Source organism: Erithacus rubecula (genome assembly GCF_903797595.1).
Source record: "Erithacus rubecula genome assembly, chromosome: 3".
Taxonomy (NCBI): domain Eukaryota; kingdom Metazoa; phylum Chordata; class Aves; order Passeriformes; family Muscicapidae; genus Erithacus; species Erithacus rubecula.
Window position 1 is genome coordinate 30,985,463 of NC_136689.1, and position 26,193 is coordinate 31,011,655.

Below are 26,193 nucleotides of genomic sequence, written 5' to 3' on the forward strand. Positions count from 1 at the left end.
ATTGTGGACACAGTGTTTCCAGAACAGGTTTCATCCATGCCAAGGACAGAGGTAACACAACCATATTGTAGGTTTCTCTGGTGATGTGTTCTTCTGTTGTTTCAGATTCGTCTCTACTCTCTTGTACTCACAGCTCTTGGCACTGATTATCTGCTCTCCAGGCTTTTTCAGGCTGCCTTCAGTCTTTGAGCAGGGTCTTTACCTTGTAGCAGTAGCACAGTCTTTGTTAATAGAGCAGTTGTCTTATGTTTCTCTGGATCGAAATATACCATTTATTTAAATGTTGCCAGTTTCCTGAACAATCTGAGTTCGCAGTGACTTGGCTCACTCTATTTTCTAATCTTCCAATAATTTCAAATGCAAACTTTCTAAATATTTTTTTTTCTAACTGATAGAAGAATCATCAATAGAAAAAAAAACAAGATAGGTTCATGCATCTGTGGACCACTGTTAAAATAACTACCACTGATTACTTTTCCCTACTCGGTACTTGCTTGAGACTGAGATTTGATTCTATTTAGAAAGTACAATGTTGATTTAAATATTTTTATCAAAATATTATGATTAAAAAGTAAAACAATTTCCGATATTCCTCTACATATTTAATAATATTGCAATTACCTTTATACCACCAACTTTATACTCCTATTAAATGATATCAAGTTAGTTTTGGCAAGATGATTTTCCAGAAAATTCTGTTCTCACTGCTTTGATTAAAATGAACTAATATTCCTAGAAACTGTTCCTTATTTTGCTTGAGATCAATGTATGGTTAAAATGCTTACAGACATTTAGGTCATCACATTTATTTTATTTAACTATTCACAAAAATTTTTGCATAGTTCTCTTGAACCTCCCTAGTTCTCCAAGACATACTAAAAATCCTCACTAACCATGCAGACTTCTCTGCCAAATGTATTAAAATACCTCCATGAAAATTATTCAGGTCTACTGATTTTAAAAATGTCTAGTTTTATTAGCTGCTATTTAACGTTCTCCTGTGCACCTACCGAAGCTGAGCATCATACTCATCTGACATGAATACATCATTTGACTTTTCCCCAAAATACAGAAGAAAAGTATTTGAACATGCTTTTTTTTTTCTTTCTTTTTTTTTTTTTTTTTAATGTTCTTACAAAAAGTCCTAGTAATTTCCACTTAGTAATAGAGCAAAACAATTTTTAGGGTTTTTAGTTCAGAGTAAAATTTCAAAATGTCTTCATATTGTCCTTGTCTCTGGTTTTTCACTGTAATATTTGACTTAAAATGCCTTATAATTCCCAGCTTCTAATTTACATTACTTGCTACGTTTCCCCTGAACCTCCCTTTTGTTTTTGGGGTTTTTTAGTAGCTGCATTCAAATACAATCTCATTTTGTTTTTTTCAACAAAAAAGCAGGTTTATCCTCCATTGTGACTCTTTATGACATGTCCTTTATGCTGCATTTAGCAGACTCAAGTTGTCAGTCAAGTATTCCTTTAATACTTTCTTCAAATAACTGTTTCATCCTCATTGTCAAATTTGTGAAAGCTGATTTATAAATATTAGATTTTAGTCAATTTTCTCATAAAAATATAATCAATTTTTAGCTATGTGCACATCAGCAATTAATTTTTATCCTCTGTTTCGTCTGTCACTTAACTGAGGTCTAGTAGAGAATTCCTCTGGATGCAGTTAGAGAAATAGTAATTTTTGATTATTTAATGTAGCTACTATTTTGTTATGGACATTCTGAAGTTTCCATTTTATGTTAATACTATTCCATACCTCGTAGGCATTTTTCCTTGTTAAGATGTTTCATGACCAGTATGAAAGAAAACCAGACTTTTAAAATTATTATTTAATTTTGACAGCAACAAGAATCTTTAAAATGAGACATATAAAGTGATATATAAAATGTCAGCCTGATTCAGCTACAATTTGGATTATTGCTTAAAAATAAAGTGAGTTTTTAAAAAATTTGACACAGTTACTGCAAGGTGCGAAACATTTAACACAAAGAAGCCGTTTGGGTTTTTTTGTTAGGAGTAAAGTGCTAACTTGGAGTCACAGTATTCTCTCACAGCCTCTATTTATTTACAGTAACATATGCAGATTGCTCACTTCAATGCTTTAGGAAGAAATACAAAACATACTGAAAATGCAGCTACAATTATAGCAAATTACAAAATTCTGGAAATCGGGTCCGAGGTTCCAGGCTCTTTGAAGTCAGTAGCGTTCACACTGTTACACTTCCAGTAGTTTTCTTCATAAAACGCTGTTCCATATTATAAAGATTTAACTTGCTACTAGCCTCATGCTAAAGATCGTTAACTGGACCACAACGCCCAATTACCTCACCCTGATTTAATCCCATTCTTAAAGAGGGTGAAACCTATTAAAAATGGTATTAAATAAGAATGCTTTCAGGGGATGCATATCCTAATTCTGTCTACGTGATTCCACAGAAAACTTTCTAACAGGTAATACTGCATTTCTATTTGTGTCGCAAGCACATTATTCTTAACGGCAGACCTGAAATGAATGTCTACAGCAGACATTTCTAATTTTAAGTATAGCTGCCTTATAATTATCTGCTTTAATTTCTTTGGCCCTTTATCTTGTCTATTTAGATGGAAAGCTCTCCTGTTCACTGCACTGCACCTGACACAAAAGGGCAAAGATCTCTACAGAAATCCTATTAAAATATGACTAGTAATTCAACCAGTCACCCTCTAAACTTATTTGGTGGGGTTTTACATATTTTATCAGCAAGAAAATATATTGCCTCTTATAATAATATATTACCTCTTCTCAGCATTTTTTTTGCCAGTACCTAATGAATGTACAATACTGACTTTTTCAGCCACAATATGTCAGTACGGAAAGGAAGCACCAAACATATTTGGAGAATAAAATCAGTATTAAATGGATTAACAATAGATTTGGCTTCAATGCAATAAATCCAGAGAGGCTCTGCAAACACAGGAACTAGCTGTATTTTCTACACAGATTTATTTCCTACTATTTAATGTATATAAAACTCATGAATTTATTTTGTTATTGGTATTCTTTACCATGAGGAGAGTCAAGAAAAATCCATACAGCCATGCATGAGTGTACCATTAAATATGAGAAAATAGCATATTGTACCAATCAGATAAGAATTCACACCAAAAGGGCTATTAGGGTACAATCACACTGATTTGGGGGAGGCCAAGGCTGACTAGGCCTGGGGGCTAATACACCCTACCACCACTACAGAAGAATCCTTGAGGCTGTGATCTGGGAAACTGGACTTTCTCTGCTCATGCTCTTTCTGATCAGATTTGTCTTTTTCTGGCAGCTTTTGCAAGCAATCAGATTCACTGAAAACATAAAAGAGAAAATGATTGCTGGAGTTCTGCTGAACAAGCTCAGCGTTATCTTTCTTCTAGCTCTGTTTGCCCATATGCACAATGAAAGGAAGCTGGCGGAGGTCCTGGCCCAGGAAAAGAATTAGGGGCTTTATCATCAGACAATAAGTTGAGCAAATTGCAGACCACAAACTACTTCTCTTAAGAGTACCCCTGAAGGACTCGTGTCTGAACTCCGTGCCTTAGAGCTAAAAGAAGGAAGTACAGGGAGGTTGTAAAGATGAGTAGCCAGACAATGAGGGATGGTTGTGCAATGTCTACTGTTGAGCACTGGGAAAAGAACACATGAAAAAGTCTAAAATTCTAGAGCCTTGAAGTCCCGGTAATTTTAATTCATTTCAAAAACTGCAAAAATCCATCATACTTTTTTTTCCAAAATTTTTCTTTGTTCACAGAATAATACCCCAAAGGGGTTTGCATGGATTATCAAAGATATATAATGAAGCTGTTAACTGAGAAGAGAACCATTTGTTTAATAGTGGTTCCATTCAATTGGAATTGATGAGAGGATTTTAAAACTAGGGAGCTAAAATCCAAAAAGACTCGCATGCCCAATGAAATTAAACCTTTCTGCCTTTCATTATAATACTATTATTCCTCAGATTCTGATTCAAGGTGTACAAGGGAGAGATTTAAACACTATATCCTGTAAAATTAAAAATCACAAAGCAGGACTTCAACAGAGTGACTGAACTCCTTTGAGCTTTTGAGATGATTTTGGAAACTTGGAAGGAGTCCAGATTTTTGCTAAATCTTTGTTTTCAATCCAAAATAATCTGGAAATAATACCTGTAACATGAATGATATTAATGTATACCTGTAAGAAGTACATAAACTAGTGGAAATATGTCTGCTTAGTCTTCTCAAATAACAATATGAAATTCTACTTAACATGATCACCTCACGCAAATCCTTTCAAACGTTTGCGTATTATTTAAAGGTATTTTTTCCTGTTATAAATTGAGGCGCACACAGTAGGAGATCTGAAAAATATCGAGCAGAAATCTAATCCACCAAAAATCTTTGTGGATAAATTGTTCCTCTAGTAATCCCTCAATCTATAAACACCTCAATAAGACATCTAGAGAAAATTGTTTGAAATTCTTATAGACTCTGCTCCTCTGAAGATGCTGCAAAGCTGGTCTGCTAACACTGGTTAACTAGCTCCATAAGGAACCTGGGAGTCATAAGCACTGCTCAATTTGCTGGAATGAGAGGCTTTCTTCTTTTCTCTGCCTCTAGCTTGAGGATCAAATTTTCCATACAAATTGGCATGGTGTGGTAGATTTTCCCTCTGCTATTCCATATCCTTGATATCCTCTGCGTAGGGAGCTGCCACTAATGCCAAAGGGATGCTTGGCTCGCTGCGCTCTCCCGATAGCTACTTCAGAAATGCTGTTGGATTAAATAGCGAGGGACAGCAGCGTTTCAGTCGTGATCCATCAGGCGGATCTGAGAGGAGCCGTTTGCCCTGAGAGAGGATAGATTTCGAGACATATGGTGCTATAATGGGGGGGTGGGGATTTTTCAATTCCAATCCACCCATTCCGGATGAGAGAGACTGAGCTAATACCCTCGTGTATGGTGCACTGCATCTAGCTACGGAAGTAGCGTTAGGGTGGAATTTATGGACTCTCTAAATTGTTTGCCAGGAAATGTTTACTAGCTATGCACAATAAACGACTGTGAAAGCATATTCCTGTGTTTAATACTATATGGGCTTTTTTCCTTATATTTGGGTCATACTATTATGATACCAATAAAGGAAACTTAAAAAAAAAGGCAGAAAAGAAAACAAACGGGCAATGTATGTTCATATTTATGGAACTTCATTTGGGAAACTCTGATTGACTCCAAATTATACAGTATAAACTTATTGCCAGAACCTCTGGATACACACAATGCCTTCCATATTAGAAGTTAAATATATGACTTATTTTTAGATCCAAAGATTCTCAGCATCAAGTCAAGGTATGTTTTTAAAAAAGCTTCATTACCACAGCTGCAGGGGGTCATACGTAATGAAATTAATGTACATGTATAAGAGAAGTCTACCTACCAACTTACCAAAACAGATATATAGCTTCACAACTTAGAAATTAAACAGGCAGTTTTGGATAACAGGAATCTCGGAATTTTGCTCTGGGATGTGATTCTGTCTTCCATGTATCTCACTGTTGTACTAGGGACTACTGTACAGTTTTATAAGGTGTGTTATATTAGATAAGTTCCCAAACATTTTTCTCTGCTAGGAAGCAAAGTCAGAACTTTCTCTGGTAATCTGTGCAAAGAGCTTTTTTCAGCTCATTCATTTGATGTAATGTGTGGCTTCTATTTTAATATAATGCATCTAAGAACTTTTCCTGCTATTAAAAGACAGTGGGCACTAACCTAAAATTGTTTTAATCGTACAGTAAGAGTTTGAGCCTGGAGGTAAGTTTGCACTTTTGCACAGCTGAACACCCTCTTTCTGCATACACTATGTGTATTTATACAATCGTGATGGGATTTTCAAGTTTAGTACCTTTGTATAACACAGTTTTGCAGTTTGTACTTGTAATTTTTGCAGACAAGAGTAACTGCAATAGACCGACATGCCTTCCACCGTGATTGCTATGAATGTAATGGAGGAGATTAGCTGATAAAAATAAGGAGGAAAGAGCATTTAAAATTAGATGTTTCAACTTTTGTAGCAGATCATTTAACAGTTTTAGTGCAATAAAAAATTGAAAATGCATTAGTAAAATATTTTCTCTACCAGGCTTGTTTCAAAGTACAATTTTCAGTAGTGTTGGTTGTTTAAATAAGTTTTTTTTGTAATCACAAGGAATAGTATCTAAGTTTCCCTGCACTTTTAAAAATTGCTATTGCACTCTAACAATGAAGTTGATCCTGTGAGGTCGTTGGGGAAAAGAAAAGACTCAGCACTCCTCAAAGTCAGGTATGAAGACAGTTCTTGTTGAAAAAGAGTTAAAGGGTGAATTGTTTCTTTAAAATGTTTTCAAAGTCTACCAAGCTGATTACAATAGTAAAAGTATATGAGGAATACAGTAATACTGCTGGGGTAAAATGCAGTAATAATAAAGAGGCAGTTCAAGTCATCTTAGCAACAGAAAAACTTGTTTCTACAAGTGGGAATGTCTAGATTTGGATGTACTAAGAACACATGACTCATACCGTGGGATATTAGTTTTGATTCAAACTTCATTGTTTCAAGCGAAAGAGGTTTCTTTAAGAGATTTTTTCTTTTATATAATAAATATCTATCTCAGCTTAAACCTATTGTCTACAATTAGTGAGACAAAACAAGCAAAATGCTTCAAAGGCAGTTTACCTGGACAGAGTCTGTTTTGTTAGTTTTAATCGCAGTTGCATTTGGTATTGAGAAGGAAGGCACGACTCTTAGCGTAACACAGCCAAGAAGCTGACATGTCTCGTGCCTTTCTCTTCCATTAGAGACATGCTATGCCTCCAGATGCTGCAGTCTGGATTTAGGGGCATATACCGCTCTTGCACAAGTAAGAGTTGCATATGTTATGAGTTAATTTCGTTTTGTTGTGTGCTTTTGCACATGGCTTTTTTGAAACAGTTAAACGGAAAATATTTTTAGTTTACCATCTTGTATTGAAATATACTTGGATTATTAAATAAAATCAAAATCCCTAAGTGATACGTTCTACAGCTCAAATGTACAAATGCTTAAACAAATGCTTAAACAAATGCTTAAAATGGACAAATTACCTATGAGGGAATTACACAAATCCAGACTGTCCCCACGTGCTGTACATTGCATGTGTCTCAGTCAGCTGAAAAGTATGCCAAATAATACACCTCTTTTTACAGCTGACCTTCCCCAAGCTCACAGTGCTAGACATTTTTCATTTGAAAAAAAAAAAAAAGGATGCGAATAAATGGACCACACTTTTGTTATGGGTATCTAATTTAAATGAAATATATGAAAATGCATCAAAGAAGAGAGGAAGGTGTCTACTTAAAGTGATTCGGTGCACCAGAGTCCAAAATGCAAACTTAGTTGATGTGAAAGTTCCTCAGATAGTGCCTTACTGGAATACTTTCTTGAACTCAACCTGAGAACGATCACATTGTATCAAAGGACATGTGAGTAGGTTGCTCAATAAAGCTTGACAAGTACAAATATCTAGGAAAGCTTTATTTCAACAAGCAGTATCATATATTCACAGCTCATCAGTAGAGCTGCATTCCCTTTTGGAGAAATGAAATAAAAATTAGTTTATGCAAACACGGCCTTGGAAGGTGTTATTCTCAAGGTATGTCACTCACATGTTTCTTCACGATATTTAAAAACTTACTGATGTTTTTTTAGTGTCACTGATACCTTACAATAGTTTAATGAATATTTGAGACTTTATCTGCAAGTTCTTGGCATATATTTTTTAGGGAAGTCTAGTTTTCTTTCTTTTTTTTTTTTTTTTTTTTTTTTCTACAAATATTTCTCATTCTTTCACAAGACAGAATGTCTGCATCTAAAATGTGCTCAGTGTAGTCCTAAATAATAATTCCAAACTAATGTTATTTTGTATTTAATTTCTCCTATCAAGTATCTGTTAGCAATATCTGATACTAGATTTTGGGGTGCATGATGCTGCTATGCATTAGCAATTTTTAGGTCTTTTTTTCCTACACCTATTATTAATTAATGTTGCAATCCTGAAAATATTTCTAGTCGAGCAAATCACCATGAAGACAAATAGGACTCTGTGAAAACACAGGATTACTCCCATGTGAAACTGGCAAAATGAATAGACCCTGAGCTCTGCGGGGCAGTGAATATCTTGCTATTCTGAATACTAGCTAGTTAGGGGTTTCTGCTCCAAATCTAGAGCTCATCACACTATAAATCATAGCAAACACACCTGCAAAGTAAATAACATAATCCCAGCAGCTATTAAAACCTAAAGATTTTGTAATTATTTATTCTTGCTGCCTAGATACATACCTATGTGTCTTTTTCTCCCTCCAGAGCAAAGAAAATTAGGAACGACTATAAACACACACTGTAGTAGTATTGTATACATTAACATGCAAAAAAAAATGGCAAAAAATAGTGACTTATCTCTCTCCCAGTGATGGAGGCAGAATTATGAAATATGCCCCCTGCTGCTGGTCCTGCAAGTGCTTCAAAATATCAGCCAGGAGACAATAAATATTTCACATAACACTATGTTTTTGTCTCTATTTCAGTCTTTTTACTGTAAGCATACTGTGTATTTGACTGGTAAATGGATGTAAGTCATGGTGTAAATTCTTTGATGCACAAAGTTTTCAATCATTTGTAATTTTTAATTCTGTGTGACTCAGACTTGAAGTATAATCAGTGCAGTATTAATTTTGCAGCATTGTTAGAAGTAAGCATTGCTAAAAATACAGAATTATAAAAATGCAAAATGCCCTTCACCTTTCTTCCAATCACAACAGTGTGTATTTTCAATGGGGACTCCAGTGAAATGTCTTTTAAATACATATACCAATCAAGATCCACAATGTGAATTGTTTCAAACAATGAAATTTTTAAAGTGTAAAATAGAAGCCTATTTCTTCCTCTGTGATTAGTAATTTTAGGAGGAAAATGGACTGAGTGTAGCGTGTAATTGTCAAGATCTGGAGACAACAAAATGGAAAACATATTTTTCAGGCATTATTGACTCGCCTGCATATGCATTTTGAGCACATTTCTCAATAGAAATGAAAGATATGTTTTATTAAAGTGCCCTACAAAGCTAGCCATAGCTGTTATCTAGTACAAGTATTCTTAAGTGGAGATAATACTAGAAAGAATAAAAGAAATGTTAAATTGCAATGCAACACGTGGACTGGAAAACAAGTAGCATTGTGCAAGAGGGTTCAATTTGCAAATAGATTATTTATTTCAAACAAATGCATCCCAAAGTTTTGAATATGACTTTTGGGACCTTTGCGTATCTAATGTTAAATGCAAGTTTCCCATAGCATGTAAAATGCAGAGTTTCCTAAATTCTAAAAGCATTCTTGAAACATCATAGTTCAGGTGTGAAGCCTCAAGTGCATTCAGAATTTTAATATTTCATCAGTTTATTTAAATTAAATAGTAGGCATAAGATATTTTACTGGTTACAGTGGCTGGCAATTCAAATAACTTTTAATGATGTAATGCAAACTTGTAAATCATTTTCAGTGAGGGCCTCATGGCTCAGCACAACTTTTCTGTAATATACTAAATTGCTGGCATAACTTTAAAATTTGTAATGCTTGGAGATCATGAAAATAAGAACAGAAGCCATATGTATGTGAGAGAAGTAGCTGAAAATACGAATTCAGGCTTAAAAGTTTTTACAGATCTGTAGTTGCCTTTAAAGCAAAAATTATGTCTGATAAGTGTTAAACCATGGCACATGTAAGCACTATAGTGAATGAAATGGAAGTACACCACAGAAATGCAACATTAAAATTATGTGGTACACATTGTGGTAGTGCAATTTCTCAGAAAAAAAAAAAAGGTTTTATGACAAAGTATTGTAAAGATGATGGTATACCATAGGTATTGAATGGTAAATGAGATTATTGTCAATTTTAACTAGTCAGGGATTCAGTATTTTTGACTGGTCAGTGAACAATTATTCGTTTTCTGAGCTAGGACTTTCATTTAAGGCATTCAAGCATCTCTGAAATGATGCATAATCCCCAGGCTTTGTTACTGCTTATATCTGTGGGTTTGTATTGCAGCACAGGTACCAAGAGAAATGAATTATATTGCTTCAGAGGGAGTTAAACTGGCAAAAATTAAGGAAAAAGGAAAAGGCTGAAAATAAATATACATCTGTTGTGAATCTGGATTGACTCTAAGGTTAAATGATGCCTGCATTGACCAAATTGCCATGGAAAAATACGAAGTGATCATAATTACAGTAGAATAAAACTTTGTCCTCTTGTTTTGGTAGGCTCTTGAGTACAATAAAAACTTTGGCTAAAAGAAACTGAATTCATATTTGTAAGCTTTCCCTTCGAAAGCAAGGAAAATATTCTTAAGTGGTTTAAATTGCCATTCTTTTGCTGATTTTAGCAAAGTTATGACAATTTATATCATTCAAATGGTGATCCCCAAGTATGACTTATCTGATTTTACTGTAATACAGATATTGCAAATATGCAAACCATACACTGGAAAGAACTGACAAGAATCCTACTTACATTCTGATAAATATTCAGGAAGGTGGTTCTTTCAATATCCAACGTAAAAAATCAGAAAGACTACAAAAGTCCTGAAGAGGAGGAATTGTACACTGGTTTGTTCAGGTCAATTTTACATGATCTCCTTCCCCATAAATGGTAAGTTAAAAAATGAAAAACGACCCACTAGCAAAACCAAGAAACACAAAGTGAATGCAAATAGTAGCCCATACATGAAAATATAAAGGATGTTCCAAACTGTGTTGGCTCCAGATGTTTTTATGAGTTAAACAGTTTACTGTTTTCACATATTTAAAACATTCTATTTTTTTCACTTGATGTTTATAAGCTTAGGGCAAACTTGCTGGCATTGATTTAAGTTATGCTTTTGTACCACATGTAGGTTAAACACACATTCTGAAAAGGTAGAATGCGAGCAAGAATTGAATCATTAATATTGAGAGTAGCAACTGCTTACAATTTTTCCAGTAATTATTCTGTTATTACTGAAAAGCTTTGCATTGAAGCTATAACTAAAAAGTTGTGGGGTTTTTTTACAAAGGATGCTGTCATATAGCCATAGGTATTCGGTAACTGTACAGAAACTTTCTCAATAAGTGTTTGAAGCTGCTTATTTGCCTTAACATTAGTTGCCTGTATTTGCATTCTCCTTATATAGTTTAAAATGAAAGCATAAAGCCGTGCAGCGAATTGCATTTCCAGTCTTTGCATGCTTAAAACTGATTTTTAAAGAAGTAATAAGAACACTTGATGCAGGACTCGCGAACTTATTTGGGAACTCGGAAGCCCAGCACATTCCTGAATAGTCAGATTTGGGCATGAAGCTATTGACAAACACGGAGCTGTGCCATAATAGCTGTTGCATTCTTCTTTTTCTTGTTCTTCACCTTTAGGAATCTCTCCTACCTCACCCGAAAAAGTCCTATTTGGCTTGTCTCTTATTTCTCTCGGAATCCTTATCTTTCTCCCTCTCCCTTGCAACCCGCTCACTTTCTTCATTGTGCTTCACTTTTTTTTTTTTTTTTTTTTTTTTTTTTTTTTTTTTTTTTTTTTTTGGTCATGTGCGAGAAATCCTGCAAGGCCATCCTGTACAATTAAGAAAAGGAATTTTTACAGCGCCTTGGCTGCTGGACTTCCCTGACCCCTTCACAGATGCGGCTGTGCGAGGGCTCCAGCGGCGGCGGCCCTGGAAGGAAGGGTGCTGGCATTCCTGCCCCCCCGACGGCGACTGGCCCCGGTGGCCGGGGCGGGCGGGCGGCAGGTTGGAGTGCGGAGCGGTGCCGTGCCGAGCCGTGCCGAGCCGTGCCCGGGGCCGGCCCGGCGCTGCCCCGCTCCCACCTGGGGCCGCCCCCGCCGCCGCCGGGGCCGCGATGCTCCGCGCCTGTCGCTGCCTCGCCTGTCTGTGCCGGACAGCAGCACCCCTGCGCTGGCAGCCCGGCGTGCTCCCAGGCTCCAGAGGGGTTCAGCCATCGAGATTTCTCTGTATTGCTCTCTTCTAATATTAGAACACATATTGAAACGATAAACACAATGAAAAGCACAAAATATTTCATCAGTGTTGTAACTGTATATTTCCTTTATTCTGAAGAAATATCAAGTTTTGAACGGTGCACAGAGGCAGCGACTTCTGCTTTGGACGCCGTCTCTTTGTAAAGACCGCGTTGTCAGAGTTAAATCTAAAGACAGTTATTAAAAAGAGTTAGATGTCAGAAAAGGGGGGAAATCTTACCGTCGAAAGACTGCTACAGGTTCCAGCTCAGTCTGAAACTGCAGTGAAAAGGGGAGCAGCTGCTGAACAAAAGTTTTAGATTTTTTTTTTTTAAAGAAAGTCTGCAAAACTAATTTCCCACAAAATAGGACTCAATTTCCGTTTAAGAAACTAGCTCTTGCAAAAGTCATACAATTGCTGATTTTTTCCACTAGCAATTGAAATTCATTTTATCTTTAGCACATGGACCTAAGAATTTAGACCTGAGAGAAATGATTTTCCTTTCCTTTCCTTTTTTTTTTTTTTTTAATTTTTTTTTAATTATTTTTTATTTGGGGGGAGGAGGAACAAGGTACATCGAGCAGGAAGAGCTGAAGAATAAAATCTTTGCGCAGTGGGCATCTCTTTGGTCATTGGTCACTAAATGAGTTATCCTGATTTAAATCAGTTCAAGAGCCGCTTTCGTGGCTACGGTAATTCCACTACACTCATATTAAAAACATAATTTTAAAAAGAAAAAAAAAAAAAAAAGGCAGGCACAGACTGTCCAGGTTGTCCCCCCCAAAGCACTAAAGACAGTTGCAACGAAGCAAATGAAGATCCAGGAAATAAACATTATGCGACTTCTTGTTTTGGAGGGGCAGATGGCAAGAGGGGAAACTTCTCTCTCTGCAGCCAGCTGCCGGCGCAGTGGGCGCCGGTGGGCTCCTTGCAGAACAGCCGTCGATGCCGGGGCACAGGGGAGGCTCCCGAGGGCAGCGGGGCAGCGCCGCGGCCGGGGCGGTGCCGGGGCGGTGGGTGCGGGTGATGCCCGCACCGGGACCCTCGGCGCGGGGAGCGCGGCCCCGGCCCGAGCAGCCCCTCACACATGCTGTGCCCTCGCACCTGGGCGCGCAGGTGAGGCGCTGGCGAGAGCGCTTCAGCCCCCGGGGAAACGCGGCTGCCGTGGCGCCCACCCCTCGGGCCGCCGTCACCCCTCGGGCCGCAGTCACCCCCCGCACGTCGCCTCACGTCTTTATTGCGCACCTCGCGGGCGGCGGGACCCCGAGCGGCCCGTCAGCCCCGACAGGGCGGTGGAGGCCCTGGGGGGGGCTGTGGGCCGGGGGCTCGGCCCGCCCGGGGCGGGGGGGCCCGGGCCCGGCGGCGGGCGGCGCGGGCGGGCCGGGGGCAGGGACGGGCGGGCCGGGCCCCCGCCGAGCCGCCCCCCCGCCGGGCCGCGGGCGCCCGGGGCGCGGGCGCGCAGCGCTGCCGCCCGCTGACGGAGCGGCTCGGCGCGGGGACGGCGCTGGCGTTTTGGAGGGAGTTCGCATGTGGTCAGTGCTGTGCTGCTGAGCCAGCCCCCAGCTCACATTACACACTACTGTATTTATAACCTCTCGAAGCTGTTTCCCCCTTCAAGCAGTTCTCTGGGACCACCTTCTATTGGCTTCAACCTCTCCCACTTCTTGACATCTGAGCAGCTCTGAGAACGGCTCATCTAGGTCCGAGTGTTTATGCAGCGGAGACTGGCCACTAGGGCTAAAGACCTGGATTATCTGAGCTCAGCTGCCTGCTGCAGAGTCTGTCGGTGCCGTTTTGGAAAAAAAAAATCCCAGCCCCGATCTGTTTACAGTGAAAGTTGACAAAGGGTGGTGAAGTTGGATCTTTCCTAAACTCTCCTGCCTGGAACCTGAGACTTGCATGCCATGGATCACACACTCTTTGGCTGCCTGCGCAGCCCCCATGCCACTGCGCAGAGCTTGCACCCTTTCTCCCAGTCTTCTCTCGCCCTGCATGGAAGATCTGACCACATGTCCTACCCTGATCTGTCTTCTTCTTCTTCCTCTTGCATAATAGCGGGATACCCCAATGAGGAGGGCATGTTTGCCAGCCAACATCATAGGGGGCACCATCACCATCACCATCACCACCACCATCACCACCAGCAACAGCAGCACCAGGCTTTGCAGACGAACTGGCACATTCCTCAGATGTCGTCTCCTCCCGCCGCGGCCAGGCACAGCCTCTGCCTTCAGCCTGACTCAGGAGGACCCCCGGAGCTGGGCAGCAGCCCCCCTGTCCTGTGTTCGAACTCTTCCAGCCTGGGCACCAACACCCCCACGGGGGCAGCGTGTGCGCCAGGGGACTATGGCAGGCAGGCTCTGTCCCCGGTGGAAACAGAGAAGAGGTCCGGCAAAAGGAAAAGCGACAGCTCAGGTAAAGGCTCGCGCGTTCCCCAGCGGGGCGGGATCCCCGGGCGGCGGGTGTCGGGGGAAGCGGAGCGCTCGGGCCCCGCGGACCTGCCGCCGCTCGGCTGGGCTCGTTCGGCTCTGTTCGGCTCGGCTCGGCTCGGCTCGGCTGGGCCCGGCCCGGCCCGGCTCGGCTAGGCTCGGTTCGGGTCGGCTCGGCTGGCCCGGCCGCAGCAGCCGCCGCCGTGCTCCCGCCGCCGGCCGACACCGGCTGCCGGCTTGCTCCTTCCCTCCAACGCGCTCTCGGGATCTCCATCACTAACGCAAGCTTTATTAAGGCTACGGGGGGGAGAAATAAAAAGTAAAAATTCAGCACGTGATAAGAGTATGAAATCAAGGTGGTGGGGGGGGGGAGAGTTTTCCTACAGGCAAGGAGAGAAAGATTTGCAGTTTTGGTGCGGTTTACAGCATCTGTTCCCGCGGCCCCCTCCCCCCTGCCCGATACGGCACCTCTGCTCCAAAAATTCAGAATCCAGCGCGCTTCTTCCCCTCCGCCCCTTCGCCCTGGAGCTGACTGCGGCTCCGAGGCGATTGCACAACGCTTGGAAGCTCTGCCTGGGAAGCGGGGATTCGGGAGAGGAGCTGATGCCTTGCTACCCTGTAGGATCTGAGTGAGCCTGCATCAAAATCCTCAGCGTGAAGGGGCAAAATCTGGACTCTGTGAAGCAAATGGGAGTTTCAGAAAGCTGCTTCACTTCAGTTTGCTGGTGGCGGTGACAGAGGAAAGGAAGGAGCAGTCTGACTTAAAATTACAGTAATTCTTGCTTAAAGGCGAGCATAAAAATATGCAGACCCGCAGTCTTTACAGAGCAATGATTCGGCATCAATGAATGTGCAAAAAAAAATTGACATTATCTCTGCTTTCTAAAATAGCAAAGCCTGTCAAAGTCCTGCTCTGACAAAATCCACTTTGCGAAGGCAACACCACTGATGGGACTTCTGTTAGGGCACACATGAACCAGGGGGTCACCAAAAATACAGTGAGAAAGGCAGGAGGCATTTGAAGGAGAGAGGGCTCAACAGACTGAAAACTCAAGAGCTGGCGTAGCAAATCATTTGTTATCACGGAAGAGAAAGTGAAAGGCTTTTCCAGATATGTATGAAGTTCACAACTTATATGAGTTCGTAACCTCTTTCACTCAAAATATCGTAAGCTTGGTAGAGTGTAAGCAACAAAGGATTTAAAAAATAACCCTCAATAATACCATCACTTGCTTCACTGTCCTTTACATTAGCAATGTTTACAGTTAGAATAATTCAGAATGCATTTATCTGAATTTCATCTTAAGTAGCTGGTATAGTTGCTAAAAACTCTTCTTAAAAGAGCTGTATTTAGTTCAAACACTGCTGGTAAAATCTTTTGTTTTGTCGTCTTTACTTTCAATGAGAAAATGAATTATCTGATTTTGTGAGGTGTATGAACAGTCCCTGTCATAACTGAGAAAATAACTGGATGCCTGCTGGTGTAAGGATTTATTGTATTTGTCGGTCTATTTAAAGCTAAAGGAAAAAAGGAAATCGGTCCCTTTCACTGTCAGGGAAGTATCTGAATCACTTTCTGTTTATTTCATTCTGCAATACAAACTAAAAAAACAAGAGTAGGGAATGTCCTAAACCTTAGCCTGAAATGACTGGAGTCTTCCACTGGATTAGTGGACAGGAGTTCGAGCCTTTAGCCACTGTTACGTTTATCTTGCAATGTACTTCGATCCTCACTTTCTAAGACTTTCTGGAGATCAAGGCAGGTAACTATTTCCTCCTCCCTTCCGCTACAAAAAAAATTATGATCGTTCACACAGTTGTGAATCTCTCAAACTGAAAATAGACATCTTTTGACAACAACTGCATAGCTGTTGTATGTTTGGTTTTTCTTCAGGAAAAGCCTGTGTTTTGGACGGAATATTTAACCCCACCCCTTTATTAATCCTGAACTCTGGTGCTAGATATTTAATGCCATTCTCATATACGGCAGCAAGAATAATTTTAATTTGCTGTGTTTCTATATTTGTCACTCATAATTGCCCCTCATTTGATTAAAAATCATCTCCTTTATTTCTCATTAATCTTTTTTTAAACAAATGACTGTGCTTGAAAGAATTTCTTCCATGCCTTCATCATACTTGGAACTACTTCAATAGACATTTGTAAAAAATCCTAATAGTAAATAACTAAGAGGTGAAGAGAGACTGCTTTAAGTTTCAGTGCCAGTGTTCTGAGACAATTATTAATGCTCTTGCTTATTTACACATATATTTCCTCTTCTTAAGCATATCACTTCAAGCCACAGAATGCTCAGCGTTTTCTTGAGCACTGAATCTGTTCCGCATTTCAGAGCTGAATTAACCTTAGGCTACCCCTTTCTTGCAGTACTTAGTTTTTATTTCTGTATGTTTAAGATCACAAAGCTGAGTTTGTAGATAGTTTAAAGAATGTAAAACATGATCATTCCTTGTATAGTTTATCTTCCAAACAAGTAAATGTTTCTTAGCCATACAGCTACTCTGAAAATTTCCCAGAAGGGACACCCCATTTTAATTATTTGTTATGATGATGGAAGTACGATACTTTGAAATGATAAACAATAATCCAGAGACAAGCAGAATTGAGTATGATGGACTCTATTTTCCCCTGGAATTCACATATTGCAAGGGAATGGGGGGATATAGAAATATTCTTCCCTAATCTGTTGCAGTTTCATTTGGGATCGAGAAAACAAGGTGGAATGTGCTCTCGTGATAGTTACATAAACTGACTCACAGTTTCCTTGAGCCCTAACCCAGGTTTTGAGAAGTTTTGGAAGTTTCCTTTGAAGATATTGAAAAGACTGCTACAAAACAGGGCGAAATTTTCAGCAGCTCTCATTGTAAAGGACTGGGAAATACTGCTTACGTAGTCATCAACCCCTGCTTGCTGTCAGTGTGTCCAGGTTTCGTAGTTGCTCTCTCACTATCTGCAGAACATTCCTTCCAACCTGCGTAGGCCCAGAAGTGGGTCTGTAAAGTTGCCTGTGAATTGAGTGATGCATACAAATCTTTTATATGTTAGTATTTTGCGGTGAATAATGGCATCTGAATCTTCACCTTTGTAGCTCAGCTCTTCTCATTTCAGGGATGTAGGAGCAGAGAGATGATACTAAATTTGAGGGTTGGTTACAAATAAAATCGCTTATTTTTAAGTGCCCTAATGGTCAGAATTATCTGTGTGCTAATGAGGTGCGGATGAAAACCATGCTGAGTGTATAGAAAACATATTCTGGGAGTGCTTTGTTGCTTTGTGGCATGAGTTGTTCTATATGGGATATTTTGGGTTTTTCTAATGCCTCCTTTTCTCATTACTTGCCTGTAAGTTTCAGTGCCATTTTATTTCTGTTTATTATAGAGTAGGTTTTGATTCTCAGATAATGCAGAACACACCAGATGCGAAGTTACTTCTGTGATTTCTTAAGTTATGTTACTTACGTACAAGTTTTCTTAAGACTTCAGTCAGGAAAAAAGCATATTAATGCCTGTATTGGAAGTGCTACCTAGATTTGCTGAGAAATATGAAAAAAGAGTGAATCTGGTAGCCTTAAGGAAGTCTAAAATGCTATGGTGAAAAAAAAATCTGTACTATGCTGAAAAGACATGGGGGAGGCTGAATACAGTTGAAGGAGTTCTTCTAAGCAATACAGCTACTCAAACATTAAATTGCAAGAGATAAATATATAAGGAATATGCATTCCTGTTAAAGTCTAATGTAATTAGGCGCTTCCCCTCAGGCATGGAAAACTTTTTTTAAAAAAAAAAAGAAACTAAATTTTGCCATGGGAAAATGCTTTCTGTGTGGCACAGGTTTCCAAGAAAAGGCTAGCAGGTAATAAAAATTATTCATATTTTTAACTGTATTTACAATATCATTTAGAAATACTTCTGAAAAAGCATTTCAGGAACTGTTTCAACAGTTCGGTCAAGCGTTTCAATACCTGCTCTGATGAGTTTTGTTCATTGATAAATCACATAAAAATATCAATATTTTTTCCCCCCCTGAGTTTTAATATTTTATAACCTACCTATTCTCAACATGCAAGTAGTAAAAAGTTATATCTCCAGGGAATTTATTTTAAACACATCTAAATATCATAAATCATATGAACTTGTTTGAAATGGTCTCTAAAAAGCAGGTCATTTTGATAAATGATTATAAATACTGTGAAATCATGAGTTTTGAGGACTTCTGATTGGTTTCTGAAACATGTCAGTAAGAAAAATGAGCTGCATGCTTCCAGTCAAAAAGCACTGTGTAACTGATTCATCAATATGTCTGTGCTTTTCAGTGTGGTTGTAAACGGAAACAAGAAAAAATACATAATAAGGCATTGTTTTTCTGGAAAGAGTTAATTCGCTTGGTATCTCACACAAAAGCATCACTTACCCATAAGAAAAACAGCAACAACCACCAAAACTCTGTAGATTTTATATATGAAAATTTCAAAATCCGATGAATGATATACACTTTCAGGAGAAAACTTTCAAGGCTTATTGCTTATCAAATAATGGGCTTACTAGTGAGCTACTTGCTGAATTGTTTTAATAGATGAAAACTTGCAAGAAATTAACTTTTGTTCTCTGGAAATATAATCAGGAAATTTTCTAAGGCTAAAATTTTGACAGACTATTTTGCTGATAGCTTTTCAGGATTCTTTGCCCCTAACCCAAGAAGTGGAAAACAACCTAAAAAAACCCAAACAGTGTATGGCTTCTAGCTATGCATTTCTGTCTGTTTGTATGCATGATTCAGTAGAATTATACTTCTCTCTCTCCTCCTCCTCATCTACCCAACCTTTTAGGAACATGGGAGAGCCGATCCAGACCTTCACGGGATCACAAATGTTTTTGTGAGAAGGTCCATTGACTCCAGGGAAACCACTGAAGTGCTCAAGGTTTTTAAACAATCAGAGTTCAATTCTTTTACACAGGCATTAAAGATTCAGATATTCTGGCAATATCTTGGTAAAATTTCACTAAAAAATAAAAAAAAAAAATCATAGTTGTAGATACATTTTAGGATTTTTAGACTTCTGTTACAAGGTAGTGAAAGAAAAATGCTTTACAATTCTTGTAGATATTTATTGATAAAATGTTCGGATTGCCTGATTGTTTGAAAATTGCCAATTGAGCATTTTATATACACATTGAATTCTAACTGCATTAGTTTTAACATCCCTCTGACTTCTGTAGTATTTTCTAATGTAAGTAAATCATATGATGAGTATTACTTTTGTCTTTTTGCCATTTTTAGGCATGCCAATTGTTTGCTAAATATTTTTTAATTGAGCCTATTAATCTGCGTATCATTTGCAGTGATGGAAATACTTGTTCTTTTGTGATGCAATGACTTGATATATGCTATCTCAATTCCTCAAGAGTAGGATTGAGCTTGATATTCAAGAGCAGGTACATTATCTTTGTTTCTGTCTGCTGATACCCTAATATTGCTCACTGGATTATTGCCTTCAAAGACACTGTTACTTGGCAGTATGAATAGTCACTGTAGCACGTTTCTCTCAGTAGCAAAATGTACTCTACCAAGCAGTTTTGTAAGTCTTCGGAAAAGAAGCAAAATAAATCTGGTTTCATCTGCTAGACTGAGCAAAGTTTAAGCCCATCAGTAAAATGTAGTTATGGTGGGGTAGGAGTCAACCCTTATTTTTGCTATGCTACCCTGTGTCCTTGTTCTAATATACTTAAGAATGCAACTTGAAAGGATACGAAAGGAAAGTCATATTTTTTAAATATAAATACTTGCATATGTCGCTAATAAGGTTTCTAACTGAAATAGTGTGGTGTTAGAGAATTTTGATAAACAGTGCTTGAGGCTACTTCATTACATCAATGCACAGCTGGGCACTGAACCCAGTCCTATGATCTGTCTCAAGCCTGTGCCCTGTCCTTTTATGACCGTTTGCCCAACTTATATAATGGCCATACCAGTGCTTTCCTTCCATTTGGGCAATACTGTAAACTTTTATGAAACTAAAAGCTTTGTGTGCGTGTGTGTGCGTACATGCTTTTTATTTTTAGTAGGCTTTAAAGACTTACAGATCCGCATCACAATTTCTCTAGTACTGAGAGTTACAGAGTATGAGCAAGATGGTGCACAGCCACCCTGCAGAAAAAGCCTTCCTCCTGCTACCCAGCAGGGCAATTGCATCACCTTCACCAGCATGAGCTGTATGACTGCGTACATAGTCAGAAGTCATTTGACTTCTGGGGTGTCTGGGCTCTTCCATGCACATGTAGATGCTTTTCTATTGTGTTTAATGAAAACCTGAATTCAAAATAGCCTGATGTAATTGTGCTCGATACATGCAGTGTTGTCTTATATTTTAAGTACTTGAATCAGTAAAAATAAAGTTATTGAAATAAATGGTTTATGAAAAGAGATGCTTGGGGAAATTTCACCAGGAATATACTGATGACAAAACTCCTACTGATTTTTGTTAGGACCAGATTTTAAGTTGTGAGTTCTTACTATAAATGTAACTTAGCTTGGGAGAAGGAGATAGACCAGTCAGCCATGGTAGCACTTAAGTGTTTTTGTTACATGCTGTCTTGAATTCTTCCAGCGGCAAATACAGCAAAGGAATGCTTGTTTAAAAAAACACTGCTGCCATTGGGCTTGGCTTTCTGGAATGTGTTCTCTTTTTTATTTGTTAGTACGTATTACAAAATCTATGTCCTTTGGTAAATTTACCTAAACAATATCCATTTAAAATAATATTTAATAGACAATAGTAGAAATCACAATGGTGTTTTTCATTTTACCCTGCAAATTTTATATGTGTATCTGTAACTTCACTAGTGCAGAGTTGCAATGCTGCATCCTAATATTCAGTGATTAATGCAAAATGAAAAAAAAACCAAAACAATGGGATATAGTAGTAGACAGTGCACTGTAATACATGAAAATTTTCTTCTGAAGTCTTTGATTGTAGAAATAGACTACTTAGGTTTTCGAAATTGTACTTGTTAACATCAGTGGTATTAAAGGTGTTATGTTCACTGTAGATTAGAAAGGATGTTCTTTTTTTGCGAGATCTTGGACCTACAGGAGATACTAAGGCATTTCCTATTCAAAATGTGTGTTGATTTTCTATGTGGAATTGTAAAATTTTACAAATAGTTTTGGGGATAGGTCACTTTACTGTACATAGGGCACTATATTTGTACATATTAATCAATAGACATATGATTATAAACCGAAAGAGAAATCTGGAATAATAATTTGAAATTTGCTGCTGAATACTTTATTTTTTAATGATAGTTGTTGTCACTGAGTGCTGTGCATTCTGAAATTCCTTGAGCTTCTTACTCAATGCAATGGAAAAAGCAGCCTGAACTTTGTTATGAAAACTACCTGTGCTGAACAAACCTCACAAGAAAACATCCATGAGAAGTTAATGTTCATGTGAAAGAAAGTCATATTGTACTTGATTCTATGTTTTCTGTTGTTTTTCTTCAACAAATGAAACAAAATCATTGACAAAAGCAAAGAAGCAAGTCTCAAAGCAATGAGTCAAATCTTTAATTTATGATAGAGGAGAATAGTTTTACTAAACCAATAAAATCCAGTGGATTATGAAACTCTAACTGGAAGCCAAGTGATTTAATTTATTTTTCTCTTTCTTTCTTTCTTTCTTTCTTTCTTTCTTTCTTTCTTTCTTTCTTTTCTTTCTTTCTTATTTCTTTCTTTCTTTCTTTCTTTTTCTTTCTTCTTTCTTCTCTTTCTTTTCTTTCTTTCTTCTTTCTTTCTTTCTTCTTTCTTTCTTTCTTTCTTTCTTTCTTTCTTTCTTCTTTCTTTTTTCTTTCTTTCTTTTTTCAGTTCTTTCTTTCTTTCTTTCTTTTCTTTCTTCTTTCTTTCTTTCTTTCTTTCTTTCTTTCTTTCTTTCTTTCTTTTTCTCTCTCTCTTTCTCTCTTTCTCTTTCTCTTTCTTTCTCTTTCTTTCTTTCTCTCTTTCTCTCTCTTTTTTTTTATTTCTCTTTATTTCTCTCTCTTTCTCTGTCCGTCTTCGTCTTTCTCTCTTCCCTCTTTCTTCCTTTCTTCATCTCTTTCTCCTCTCCTCTCCTCTCCTCTCCTCTCCTCTCCTCTCCTTCCTCCTACTTCCTCTACTCTCCTCCTCCTCTCCTTCTCCTCCTCTTCCTCTCCTCTCCTCTCCTCTCCTCTCCTTCATCCTCTCTCCTCTCCTATTCCTTACTTTTCCTCTCCTCCCCTACTCTCCTTACTCCTCTCCTCTCACTCTCTCTCCTCTCCTCTCCTCCTCCTTCTCCTCTCCTCCTCTCCTCTCATCTCTCCTCCTTCCTCTTACTCTCCTCTCCTTCTCTTCCTCCTCTCCTCTCCTCTTCCTCTCCTCTCTACTCCTCTCCTTCCTCATCCTTCTTCCTCTCCTGCCTCCTCTCCTCTCTCTCCTCTCCCTCTCCTCTCCTCTCCTCTTCCTCTCATCTCCTCTCCTCTCCTCTCCTCTCCTCTCCTTCCTCTCCTCTCCTCTCCTTCCTTCCTCTCCTCTCCTCTCCTCTCCTCTCCTCTCCTCTCCTCTCCTCTCCTCTCCCTCTATCCCTCCTGTTTTCCTCTCCATTGCTGCTTCTCAGACTAAAGAAAAACTAGTTGATTTAACATGATTTTATAGAAAATAGGATATGAAAAACTAAAACTGAAACAGATTACTGCAACCTTTTAAATGTCCTTCTTTCTGCATTCTCTCAGATCTCTAATAGTTATTTCTTATTTTTAGCAAGTAAGTCTGGACAAATGCTGCCTTACATAAACTGTGTTAGATGCACTTCAGTATCTTTTGCCACTATTTTGTGTTTTAATTCTTAGACTGTGATCTTACGATGATTGTAGTGTGCATTTAATTTTGTATGTTGGGAGATGAATGAAATCATGGGAAGCTGAAGTCAAAACTAGCTATTGAGTGGAGCCAGCACTTCACAGCTGAAGTAGTCATAGTACTTTGATATGAACATCACTGAAGTTAAGTGTATGTTTACACATTTTGGTGAATTGAGGGCATTAGTCACTTAAATTTACCAAGCGGAAAAAACTGTTTCCCACTTTGGTCGTTCTAAAAATAGATACTAAAAAAATCTGTCGGACATATGTGGACCAGCAATATAACTCTGAAGAGAGTTGAATGAACTGTGGGATTTTCTACCTGCCAAGCAAAAAATGGTATATTTTAGATGCATACAATATAACCTGAGTGTGCATGGGGGCTTCTTTGGAAGTGGATGTTTTGGCAGGGTGAGTGAGGCTCCTCAGGCACATTGGTCTCAGTAGCTGTTCAAACCCTTCATTTTCTTTCATCTGGTGGAGAATACCAGAACGCTGTAGGCTTCATAGAATATACGGACAAGTAAAAAGTAGTTATTGTAATGTGCTTATTACTGTAAAAACAATGGTAGGAACAGTGACTACGTGTCACCTAAATTTGTGGAAATATTGGTTTGGTTTAGTGAAGAAAAAGGAATTTAAGTCAGATGTATTGATAAACTAAACAACAACATATTTTGTGAGGCTTTGGTACGCTGAATTGCTAAAAATGGTGTGAGTGGAAGCCTGGGCAGCTACAGCGATGTTGACCACTCAAAGATTTCTTGTAAAACTGTGCTTAGAATGCCAAATAGTATTTTCTGCCAGAAGAAAGAGGCAGTATAATAGGGGCTGAAGCACATTCATGCCTTCCAAAGCTATATTTTCAGAGCTAGACATTAAAACCTAGTAAAAGTCTGCAATTCATACCCGCCTTACGTAGGGCTTAGAAAGAGCTGAGAATGTAACAAGTTCTTTGCAGTTTGGTTTGATTGACTCAGAATTGACATAGTAATATTAAGCTATTTTTTCCCCCTGTTTCTATATTCTTGTTTTGGGAGTACCACAATGACCTCAAGCTGCAGCTGTGTCTTAAGTCTTTGCGTTCCTGAGGACATTAGAACAATACACACTAATGGTCTCCTGGCTCCCTCTCTCCCTCCCTCCCTCTCTCTCCCCCTATTTCTTTTTTTACACAAGTCTATTTCTGAAGGAGTGTGTGACTATATATCCTTTGAATTTCCATTCATCTCTTAATTTCAAAACAAAAAATACGACCTTTTATCTTAATCAGATTTCCATTAGATGTAACCTACAATAACTTAAGAACGGCAGTGATCTGCTAAATAAGGTAAGGTAATATTAGTTCTATTAGGCAATGAAAGATGAAACAGTTATGAGTCAGATAAAAATAGAAGGCTTCATTAGCAGGTGTTCATGGGGCATCTTGAATTGCAGAATTATCTCTTTTTTTTTTGGTATTACTAGCACTTTAATTTACATGATTTTTTAATAGCCTATTGAGTCAATAAAGAGTATGAAAATTCTGTCTGTATTATTTGTTTTTATGAAATAACATGTTGCTATTAAAAGTGGCAAATGCCCCATCTTAAATTCTAAATTAAAAAAAATGATGTGAACATGCACAAGAGGAAAGGCTGGAGACGAGTGCAAACAATTTTGATTGCTCCATATTATGAAGAAATATTCTGCCATTAGTTTTGCATTTTAAATTTTATTCCACTCATTCTGACTCCTTTGCTTTTACACTTCAATTCATTGCTACAACTTTATGAGGCAAGCATCTTTATTACTTTAATATGAGGGTATATACAGAAATTTAACTGTATTCAAACCCCATAAATCTATCTTTATTTCACTGATTCCAAATTGAAATGCAGACAAAGACAGAAGGTGCCAATTGAGTTTACAGTTTGCAGGCATGAGAAGTATCAGAGATTTTAGATTTTTCTATTTGCAAACATACTGGGAATGCTTTGCCAGACATGATACCCAAAACCCCTCTTTTTTTGGATAGAGGTTGTGTGTTCCAAGTACAGTGGCTAAAAGTGTCCAGCGATTTTAAAGTATGTTTGGTGAAATATAACTTGGATAATGACCCAGTCCTTCAAAATTCTTGGGAAAGTAATTTCCTTTCCTCCTGCAATAGTCACAGCTTTGCCAGTCTGTTGCTCTAATTCTGTCACAGCTTAGGTTACTGTGTATAATGCTTCTGGAATTAACAGTATAATGTTGGCAAAATTAAGCACAAGCACACCAGTTACTACCCTGTTGTTGATTCCCTCAGCTTGATGCTATGCAGCTAAGAAATGTTGGTAGTTCCACCACATATGGCTAGATTCCATGAAAATATTGTTTATGGAGGCTCTGGCTTATCTTTTAAATTTCAAGCATGTTTCCACAGCTAATTGATAGTCTTAATTTACACACAAACTGAAAGATGCATTCGTGTTAACTGGGGAACATTTGGTTGGGTTTCTTATGTAAATAACTGGAAATCTTGGTGTTACTCATATATCTAATTGCTGGCATGTTAATTGAAAGGACTTTGTTAACCTAAGAGCAGAGTCTTATTACCAAAAGCAGACCTGAATTCTACAATGAGGTTGAAATGCAGGAAGTACTGCCCCTAGGTGTTAGTACAAACCTACATGGAGCCTTTCTAGTTCAGAAGATATTTGGGGGGAGAGTACATATTCCCTAGATACCTCTGGAAGAGTATTTCTGAGAGTTTGGAATGAAACAAGTCCAGGGAATATGTGTATCCTGTTGCACAACAAGCACAAAAA

At 38.6% G+C, this 26,193-nt stretch overlaps 1 protein-coding gene across 1 annotated transcript in view; it reads left to right on the plus strand.

The window, feature by feature from the left end:
• Positions 1 to 13,540: 13,540 nt before the first annotated feature.
• The window catches only part of MEOX2 (mesenchyme homeobox 2), a 53,149-nt gene continuing 40,496 nt past the window's right edge, over positions 13,541 to 26,193 (plus strand). Inside the window, exon 1 of the mRNA XM_079302921.1 lies at positions 13,541 to 14,505. Coding sequence (XP_079159047.1) covers positions 13,995 to 14,505 — 511 coding nt within the window. The 5' untranslated portion in view covers positions 13,541 to 13,994. The remainder of the gene's footprint in view (positions 14,506 to 26,193) is intronic.